The sequence below is a fragment of the Carettochelys insculpta genome, chromosome 19, assembly GCF_033958435.1.
Source record: "Carettochelys insculpta isolate YL-2023 chromosome 19, ASM3395843v1, whole genome shotgun sequence".
Classification (NCBI taxonomy): domain Eukaryota; kingdom Metazoa; phylum Chordata; order Testudines; family Carettochelyidae; genus Carettochelys; species Carettochelys insculpta.
The window spans coordinates 3,342,381-3,351,969 of NC_134155.1; the positions used below are offsets into that span (position 1 = coordinate 3,342,381).

At 62.8% G+C, this 9,589-nt stretch overlaps 1 protein-coding gene across 1 annotated transcript; it reads right to left on the reverse strand.

Moving 5' to 3' along the window:
- Positions 1–1,511: 1,511 nt before the first annotated feature.
- Positions 1,512–8,815, reverse strand: TRARG1 (trafficking regulator of GLUT4 (SLC2A4) 1). Its single transcript, XM_075014115.1, has 3 exons — positions 8,444–8,815; positions 2,482–2,614; positions 1,512–1,904 (listed from the first exon to the last, which is right to left on the reverse strand). Exons 1-3 carry the CDS (start codon positions 8,813–8,815, stop codon positions 1,885–1,887), a joined length of 525 nt encoding a protein of 174 aa, XP_074870216.1. The 3' UTR covers positions 1,512–1,884.
- Positions 8,816–9,589: the final 774 nt, after the last annotated feature.

Sequence of the window (9,589 nt, forward strand, 5' to 3'; positions counted from 1 at the left end):
GAGAAATCAAAACACACCAGTGCAGTTCAGCTGCCTCTTCTCCCAAGCACCCGGGGCTTCTCCTAAGTGCTCAAGGTCAGATCTCAAGAGACATGTTACAAAACATGGGACTGGGCTTAGGAGCTGGTGGTTTTTACAGGCACACCAGAGATGGGAGCCATTGGAGAGTGGGGAAACTCAGGCAGGAAAGCAGAGCAGGGGGGCAAAAGTCAGGGATGCTGTTGCATCCTACAACTTGCTTCTAGCTCGAGAGGCACATTGGGGGGTACCCAGGGAGTTGTGTGTTATTGTCACCCAGGTGCCCAGCCAGCCTAGCGACAGAAAACAGATTAATGAGGTGCACGTGAAAAGAGGCCAGGGAATTGGTGCAACTGAGCACCGGTGTGTTTGGTAAAGATCTCACCCAGAGGCTCAGAATTGCTCTAGGGGCGGGAGACGCGGGTTACTGTGCACACTCCTGGGAATGGCAGTGTTGGCAGGGAGGCTGGGTGCAGGCTGGTTAGAGGGGTGGTGGGAATGGCCCAGGTGTACCCAGCTTCCGCTCTCCTAAGTCCCCGCCTGTATAAGAGTTGGCAAGGAGCCCCCACAGTGGACGGGGGTCAGCTGGCACACAGCTCTTGACAGTGAGCCCTCAGGCAAGCTCAGGTGGACAGCAGCCCTGACTGCAGCGCCAAGCAGCACAGCCCAGCCCACACGGCGCAAGAGGCAAGGAAATATGGCACGAGGCCAAGCAAGGGACTGCGAGGAAAGGGCCAGGCCCTGGGAGACACGGCTGGTGGACACTTGGGGGACGCCGTGAGCAAAGCTGTCGGCCCCCAGGAGCAGGCAGTGCTTTGTTTTACACGACCCCCTGTGAAAGAGACAGGTGGGACTGAGCCCAGCTGTGGGAAGGAAGGAAGGAAGGAAGGGTCGCAGGGAGGGTGGGCAAAGGAACGCAGGGGAGCAAGCCTGTTGCGCGCGACTCCCTGGGGTGCCTTGGACATTACCCCGGAGGCCAGTAGGCGTCTTTGCTGAGCATGGGCTTTGGACTGAGCCTTCGGCCGGTACAGTGCACACGTGGCTGGCCTCTCCCTCCCTTCCTGGCACCGCTCCTGTCTCCCCTTCCCAGCAGCGCCAGGGCAGGAGGACCAGCTGGTTTTTCCAACCCTAAAAGCACCAGCGTGGGGGTGAGGAGCGGGAATCTCCTGCGAAAGTGGCATTCCTCATGCAGCACAACCTGCTCCTCCAGCTGCCCGAGGCCAGAAGAGCTTGGACGAGCGGACGCGGGGCAGGGCGTCCCTGCAGGCATGCAAATGGTCGTCAGCTTTTTTCATCAAAAATACAAAATCCTCTGGCTGGGGCTGGAGCTGTGAAAGGGCGCATGCAGCGGTCGCTGTGGTGGCACTCGCCCTCGCCGTGCAGATTTCAGCTCCCCTGGCAGTGAGAGCTTTTCCGCAGAGGTGGAGAATTCACCGGTACAAAAACCGGGAGTTGTCCCAAAACTGTCCGGAAACCTCCCCCGAGCGTCCCGTTCTCTCCTCTTTAAAAACCGGTTACAACTCGTTTGTCGAAATGGACCTCGTTCAGGGCACTCCCCTGGTCAGAGTCTCCCCACACCATCTTTGTTCCGGATCAGGAGTGCAGGGGGAAATCTCCCTCCATTCCACCTCCGCTTGGGATTCGAAACCCTTCCCCATCCTAGTCGAGTTGCTGGGTTCGCCAGTCGTTCTGCCTGGCAGTAAATGGCTTTCCAAGAGGCTGTGAAAGAAACGCATGCACTCCCTCGGCCGCTGCTCCAGAAGAGATGAGACCCCCAGGCCGCCCTTCTCAACTGCAGCATTGCTGCAGGGGTGAAACGAAACCCCCAGGAAGGAGTCGTCTTCCTCCGCGGCTGGCTATTGTCAGCTAACCCGTCTTCTGAAAAACTGTAAAACAGAGTCTTAGTGCAGCCCCTCCTGCTCTGGGGAGTTACACTGGGGCCTGCGGGGTGCTTGGGGCTCTGCGTGTTTGCACAGCAGGGGGTAAGTGGAGCTGGGTTACGTTTGGAAGCACGTCTCAAGGCTTTGGGATGGAGCCCCAGGCCTGCAAATTCACACTGCTGCTGCTGCTCTTCTGAACCGGGGGTCTCCATCTTTCCCAGCTGCCCAGGACAGTGGGCTGCCCTCCCTCGCAGGCACAAGACACGGGGAAGATGAACCCCCCGCTGGAGTAACTAGGCTCTAAGCTGTTGGTTACAATGCAGCCCTCCAGTTCCCAGTACTGCTCCCACTGGCTTCTGGGCCATTTCCCAGGCCCACTGGTGCATTGTGGGAAGGCTATTGCAGCCCAGCGTGGCGCTTTGCCCGCTGCCTGCCAGTCTGAGCCCTGCAGTGTTTCACGCACATCAGTGCCACTGGCACATGGCTGCAGCATGTTTTTCAGGGGTGCTGCTGGGGACGAGCTGGCGCATTTGCTGGTGTGGCGCATGTGCCAGCTGGCTCGGGGCGGGGGAAGGGCCGTTACCTGTGAAATTCAATGAGCAGTAGAGCACGATGATGACGAGTCCCAGGACGATGGAGACGACGCTGAGCAACCTGGCCATGCGCCCGAGCCGCCACGCTCCCTCCACGTCCCCCTGCTGCACGCTGTTCCTTGACTGCAGAAAGGGGGAGAGGCGCCTGTCAGGGGCGGGGCCGGGTCTGTTGCAGCTTCGTGTCGCTCTGCTGCCGTAACCCACGCAAAACGAGAGCAGCTCTGCTCGCTGCAGGGCTGGACACCCACAGCAGCGTCACCAGGGCCGGGATCCTGCCTTGCTACCCGCCTTTGTTAGCTTCCAAAGCTCAAGAGCCCTGACTGGCAGCGAAGGGAAAGGAGCCGGGCTCTGGCTGCCTTTGGAATGGGAGTGCAGGAGAGCAGTGCCCCATCAGCCCCAGCCTCCCTCCCTCGGGCCCAAGCCGCAGCTCCAGATGTTTCATCGTTCGCTGGCTACAAGGGAAGAGCTGTCAGTTGGGTCGCTGCCATGCCAACTGGGAATCAAACCTAGGACTCATGGGGAAAGGCTGTGTGCAAAGCACCGACACCCTGCAGCTCCCACGGCGCTCTGGCTAGCTCCCTGGACACTCCTCGTAGGCTGTTTCCCCACCACCGTGCTCTGCAAAACTACTGGTCACCAGAGCTCGAGCTGCAGCCACACAAAGGACTGGCCAGGCCACATGTAACACATGCTACGGTCAGCTGCAGCATTGGCCTTCAGAATCAGTGACTGGATAAGCAACGGCCTTGTTCTCCTCCTGTGGGAAGCAGCAAGAATCTGCTTTCCAAGTAAAACCACCGGGGCCAAAATCAGGTCAGCCCCAGAGAAGGGTGGGGGGCCAAAGGGAGCCCCAGGTCCTAGCATCAGAGGCTAAGGAGAATAAGTTTCTTCCTCCTCCGCATAACAACCTTTTAGATACTTAAAAGCTCAATCGTGTCCCCTCTCAGCCTTCTCTGTTCCAAACCAAACCCCAGGGCTTTTAATCTTCTCTCCGAGGTCTTATTTCCTAGACCTGTCATCATTTTAGTTGCTCTTCTCTGGGCCTTCTCCCCTTTCTCCACATCTTTCTAAAATGTGGGGCCTAGAGCTGGACACAGCGCTCCAGCTGAGGCCTCATCAGCGCCAAGTATAAGGGAAGAATGACTCGCCCATTGGTCATAGCCCTCCTGCCAATGCATCCCAGAAGGAGGTTTGCTTTCTTTGCAGCAGAGTCACGCTGTTGACTCACGCTCAGCTCGTGGTCTGCTACAACCCCTTGATCCCTTTCTGCAGGACTCCTTCCTAGGGAGCCCCTTGGCGGAGTGGAAGTTAGTTAACATGTCAGGCTCTCCTGAGGACTAAGGGGAGTGGGTGGCGGTGGCTGAGAGTTTAGTATTCAGAACTAATCACTGAGGAGTTACAATAACAAAGGGTCCTGGGGCACCTTATAGACTAACAGAAGAGTTTTGAGCATGAGCTTCCCTGAGCACAGACTCACTTCATCAGATGCTCACGAAAGCTCATGCTCAAAACTTTCCTGTTAGTCTATAAGGTGCCCCAGGACCCTTCATTGCTGTTATAGATCCAGACTAACACGGCTTCCCCTCCGATACTTGAGGGGTTACAGGCGATTACAGCTGAATGCGCTGAGAGTCTCGGCTTTCGGTGCACTAGCGGGTGGGTGTGGGGAGTACTGTGAAACCGGCTAGTGGGAACACTGGGAGAGGTAAAAGCCATGATGTCTGCTCTGGGAAACAGCAACAGAACCATCTGAAAATCGGGCTAAGGAACAGAACCCTTCCCAGCTGCCCTCTCACGCCGCCGCTTGCTACAGGTGCAACGTGCTGGGCGAGAAATACAACCCCTCGCTGTGCCCCTTGGCTGGGCCCCCTTCTTCCCTTCTCCTCTGCTATGGGGGTGGGGTGGCACCGGGGTGCGGCACACCTCCGCTGAGAGGGGGCTGCATGGGGACGGGTCGGGAGCTTTGCTGGAATGCTCTTTAGGAGGAGAGGGGCAGAGTGTGGGAACGCCAGCCGAGAGCACTTGCTCTTCCCAGGCCGGCCTCTGCCAGGATCGGGCCCCAAACACCTGCCCCTCGTTTGGAGCAGCGGGTGAGGGGGTTAGAGACACAGAGACCCCTCCCTGGGACCGAGTGCGTCCAGTGGCAGCCCTGATGCACACCGGCTCTTTTGATGGGGACCGCTCAGCTGTTCCACACTCATTCCCCCCTCGTCCCAGCAGAACGGGAGGGGACCACACGTCCTGCCTGGCACAGGGCTCCTCCTCCATTTGGGGGCATCGGCTCTGCTGTCCGAGATGGGAGGGCGAAAGGAACTGAAACCTACTGCGGCAGGCCCAGGCCAGCATCCCCAGCCAGCCCCGAGCGCCATGGCACAGGGAGACTGACCCAGGTGCACTCAGGCCCGCCACGCCTGCTTCCACCAGCGCCCTGGGTAAGGAAGGCAGAGAGGGGCAGGCAAGTTTGCCTCTGGGACCCAGGCACAGCATTTCAAGGTGGTTTGAGACCTTTGCTCCACAGCCAGCCCAGTGTTTGCTTCCCTGGCCGCTGCTCAGTGCTGGGAAGGGGCTTGGTGTGCAAAACGCAGGGGCTTCAGAGAACGTACAACAGAACCAGAGCAGGGTCAGCCGGCTGTAGCACACGCCCCAGCACCTGGGATGGATGCAGGTCCTCCAGGCAGCCTGGAACCAGCCCCCACGGGGAGCTGGTGCCCCGTGCAAGAGGCCTTTGGAGAGCCTGGGTCCTGCCAGACCTGAAGTCCAGCCAGGCAGTGCTCAGCCAGGACTCATGTGCTTGGCCCAGCAAGTGTCACTGGCTACAAGCGCATCTATCCTGCACAAAGCAGGTGAGCCTCCCCGGCAGCCACAGGGAGTGGGCCTGCGTGCTGCATGCTGAGCGGGCTTCTCCTCCCTCAGGATGGGGCACTTCCCTCCATGACAACCGGGCGCAGCGCCACACACCACCCCCTCTGGTGCAGCACCCCTTGGTGGACGCGGTGTTCGACCCTGGTCCTGCACCCCTTGCACGTAAAGGTGCACACGCTTCCCCGAGCTAGTGTCCAGGGAGGGCTGACTTCTGAGCAGGGCTCACTGGTTCCTCCCCACAGGCACTGGGGAATGCAGCCCGAGCCCCGCCCGCTGGCTGCAGCGTCAGCCTGCTGTGGCAGAGCCTGGGGAGGCGAGCGGAAGGACAGCTGGGTGCTAGGCCCTGTGTTACCAAGTACGTGGTACAGGACTCCACTGCCCATTTCCCATCACCGCATTGCTGAGTCCCTCAGCCCACGTCCTGGCTAACCAGGCCGTCTCCTGTGCTACCGATGCTAGCTGGCTGCATGGCCAGCCTGACTCCCCCCCCACCCCCCCCGCCACAGATCTGCAGGGGGAGGTCTGTAACGCCTGACGCCAAGTCCTTGCTGGCTTGGGGGGGACCACGGCTTGTGCGTTCCCCTCACTGTGTTTATGTGCAGCGCGCTGGAGCTCTGTGGCCACCGCCTTCCCCAGGCTGGGCTCTCAAAGGGGAGAGCTGGCTGTTCAGCACAATTCAGGCTGCATCACCGCCCCAGCCCGTGGCGTGGGTCCTTCCTCCACGCTGTTCAGGGAGTCAGGTGCGAGTTGACCCACCTGTGTGCAAGGCAGGCAGGAGAACTCTCAGCTGTTCGCCCTGGTCCCACCCTGGCTAATTCTGCCCTGCTGCTGGGTGGGAATTGCGCCCAGAGCTCCATGGGGGGGGCCAGGAAGCTGGGGGAGGGACTGAAGACTGTTTTGGGGTGAGTTCGGCTGTTTGCGGCATGGGCAGAAATAGGCCCTTTTCACGCTCAGAGTTTGCTTTTATTTCCCAGCAAAATCCCTGAACAACCCCAGATAAAGCCAGGCTGTTGGAGGCCAGCTGGGCTGGCGCTTTGTGCGGGAGCTCAGGGCTCCTGGGTCTGGTCCCAGCCTGCCTACTCAGTCGCTGAGTGTCACAGTGCCTGCTCTGCGGGCTGGGCGCTAATACTTCCCTCCTTGTGGGGGGGACCAAGGAGGTAGAGCCTCAGCAGCTCTGCCAGGGCCGAGCACCCGGGGGAGCATGGTGCTTCAATAGCTGACGCTTGCAGACAGTGCCAGCTGATGGTGCGGGGGCTGGACCCAGTGGCCTCTCCAGTTCTAGCGTTCTTGTTCTACGAAAGGCGCAGTGGCAGAGCAAAGGAGGCCTTCAGAAAAGGGAGTGGGCTGCCGCCCTGCTTGTGGCCCAGGGGCCAGGCTGTGCTGCTCTGCCGCAGGGCTCCGGGGGACGAGAACAGGAACTGGGGGCTTAAAAAGGCAGGAAGAAATGGGCCACCTTTATAGTTATTTGCGGAAGTCTCCTGCTCGGTCGCAGAACAGAGGGAAGTGCCAGCACAGCCTGGGTAACCTGCCCGCAGCCCAGCAGCTCCAAGCACCCGGTGTGTGAGCCGACCAGAGCCAGATCTAGGGCAAAGGCCCCCACAGGCCCCTGGAGGGGAGCAGAGCTGCAGGCCCAGGTGGTTTCTGTCCAGGATTGGATCCCGGATCCTGCCCTGCCCTGCTCGGGTGTAGGGTCTCGGTGCCCAGGGCTGGCTCACTACCAGGTTGTCCAGCACCGAGCACAGCAGGGCCCAGAGCTCCTCCAGTGCCAGCGTGCATGTGTAGCAGTCGGGTCCCCTGCCTCTCTGGCAGTGAGCGGGGGCGAGGGGGCACTTCTCCCCAGGTGAGGTACGCTAGCAGGGCCTCTGCCGGCTGGGCCAGAGGGTCTGCGCTGTGCTGCTCTTGCTGTGTGGTCTTTGTGCCCTGAGCAAAGGGACTTACTTCAGGGAGGCTGCAGCACGCCCGGGTCCGGTGTAACCGCCCTGGCTGGGATATTGGGGGGCAGGTTTCCTGGCCACCCAGAGCTACAGTTAGAACAACAACCACCCCGAGCAGCATCCTGCTTCATGGCTCCCAGTGCCGCCTGCCTCCACGCTGTCTGCCCTCCCCTCCCGCCTGTGCGGTGTGGTGGGCTGGGGGGCAGCCCCTGCCTGGCCCCTCCCTGCTGCTGGCCTGGAGTGCTGGCTCAGATGCTGAGTGAACTCACCCAGTGGGCTTGGGCGGGGGTTTTCCTGCGGGGCCCTGGCTTGCTTTGGTGCCACTGCAGAGCTCTGTGCCCTGCTCCGAGCACCCCACTCCTCCAACCTGGCCACCAGCTGCGGGTGGGAGCCTGCGCCAGGCACCTGGTCCCACACCCCAGCATCCAGGGGACCAGTGACCCCCTTCGGACAGCAACTGGTTTCCAGCTCCTGCCCCGCCCCCATGCCAGTGCCCAGCCATGGCCTCCAGCATGGCCAGCCCCATGGGGCTCCCCCTGGCTAGCGAGTTCTGGGGTTCCCACTGTGGCCAGTGCTGGGGAGCTGCACAGGTTGGACCCGGCCTGGGCTGCGTGTTCTGCAGGGCTGGAGCAGTTTTTCTAGGGGTCGTGCTGCGGACCACAAACAAAGTGGTAACGCTGAACACACGGAAAGCCCTTCCGGCCAGGGGAGCTGCAGCACCAGAGCTGGGGCCCTGCCGAGGGCGGCTCCAGGGCTCCTCTCTCCCAGGTGTGCAGCCAGGGCAACCCCCAGCCCAGCCCTACCCTCTGGGCACAGCTTGCCTGCTGCGGAGGGCAAAGCAGGGCTTGGAGACTGGAAGCCTCCTGCTCCGAGGGTGTGAGAGGAGCAGAGGTGGTGGCTGGGAGCCCAAAGGCCCCATGGGGGAAAAGGAGCAGCGGGGAGCCCAAAGGCCTGGCGGTGAGAGGGAAGGTCTGTGACTCATGGCCCGGGGGGAGTAGCAGGGACCCCCAAGGCCCTGAGAACAGGGTAGAGGGGCCTGATGTCTGGTGGGGTGGGGGGCTGCGTACCCCAAGGCCTGTGGGCGGCACCTATCCCGGGGGGGCGGCGGGCACCCCAAGGCCCGCGGGCGGCACCTATCCCGGGGGCCCCCACTCACCATGATGGAGAAGACCAGCGCCACGATGTTGATGGGCCAGACGGGGCAGAAGCAGGAGAGCATGGCCAGCAGCAGGTAGTCCAGCGGCCGGCCGCGCTCCGGGGCGCTGGAGGAGGCGCGCCCCAGGCTGCTGCGGGAGGGCGAGGCCGGGGCCGGGGCCGGGCCGGGGGCGGCGGGGGCCGGGGCCGAGCCCAGGTGCCCGGCGGACACGGACTTGTAGGCCAGGCTGTGCCCGTCGGGCTCCCGCTCGCCGCCCGGGCTGCCGCAGAAGGAGCGGGAGCCGCGCACGCCCCGCTCGGCCGCGCCCCGGCCCGAGAGCAGCAGCCGCTCGGTGTCCGGGCCCCCCAGCGGCGCCGCCGCCGCCCCGGCCATGGCTCGATGCGCTGCGCTGCGCTGCGCTGCCCGGCTCGGCTCGGCTCGGCCTCCCGCCGCCAGCCACCTGCCTGCGAGGGCGGCGCGGCTCGGCTCGGCTCAGCTCAGCTCAGCTCGGCTCGGCCCCGCCTACAGCGACACGGCGGGCGGAGGGGCCGAGACCGCCGCGGGCTGCAGATGTTAGAGGGGCGGGGCGGGGCGGGGATAAGAGACAGGTGGGAGAGGGGGAGGGGGAGCAGCTCGGTGTCAGAGGGGGGAGGGGTGGATGGAGGTAACAGCCAGGTGGGAGGGGGAGCAGCTAGGTGTCAGCAGGGGGAGGGGTGGGTGGGGGAAACAGCCGGGTGGGAGGGGGAGCAGCTAGGTGTCAGAGGGGGGAGGGGTGGGTGGAGGTAACAGCCAGGTGGGAGGGGGAGCAGCTAGGTGTCAGCAGGGGGAGGGGTGGGTGGGGGAAACAGCCGGGTGGGAGGGGGAGCAGCTAGGTGTCAGAGGGGGGAGGGGTGGGTGGAGGTAACAGCCAGGTGGGAGGGGGAGCAGCTAGGTGTCAGCAGGGGGAGGGGTGGGTGGGGGAAACAGCCGGGTGGGAGAGGGGGAGAGGAGGGATGGGAGTAAAGCACCTCCCCACCTTCTCACAGACCACTAAATCCGTGGTGCCCCAGGTGACCCCAGACCTGCCCCAGGCGCCTTTCCCTGCGCAACCCCAGGGCCAGGGAGCCGGGCCCCCTCTGCCCCGGTTGTAGCCCCTTGCTCTGGCGCGAGGCCGATGGCACCGCTTTC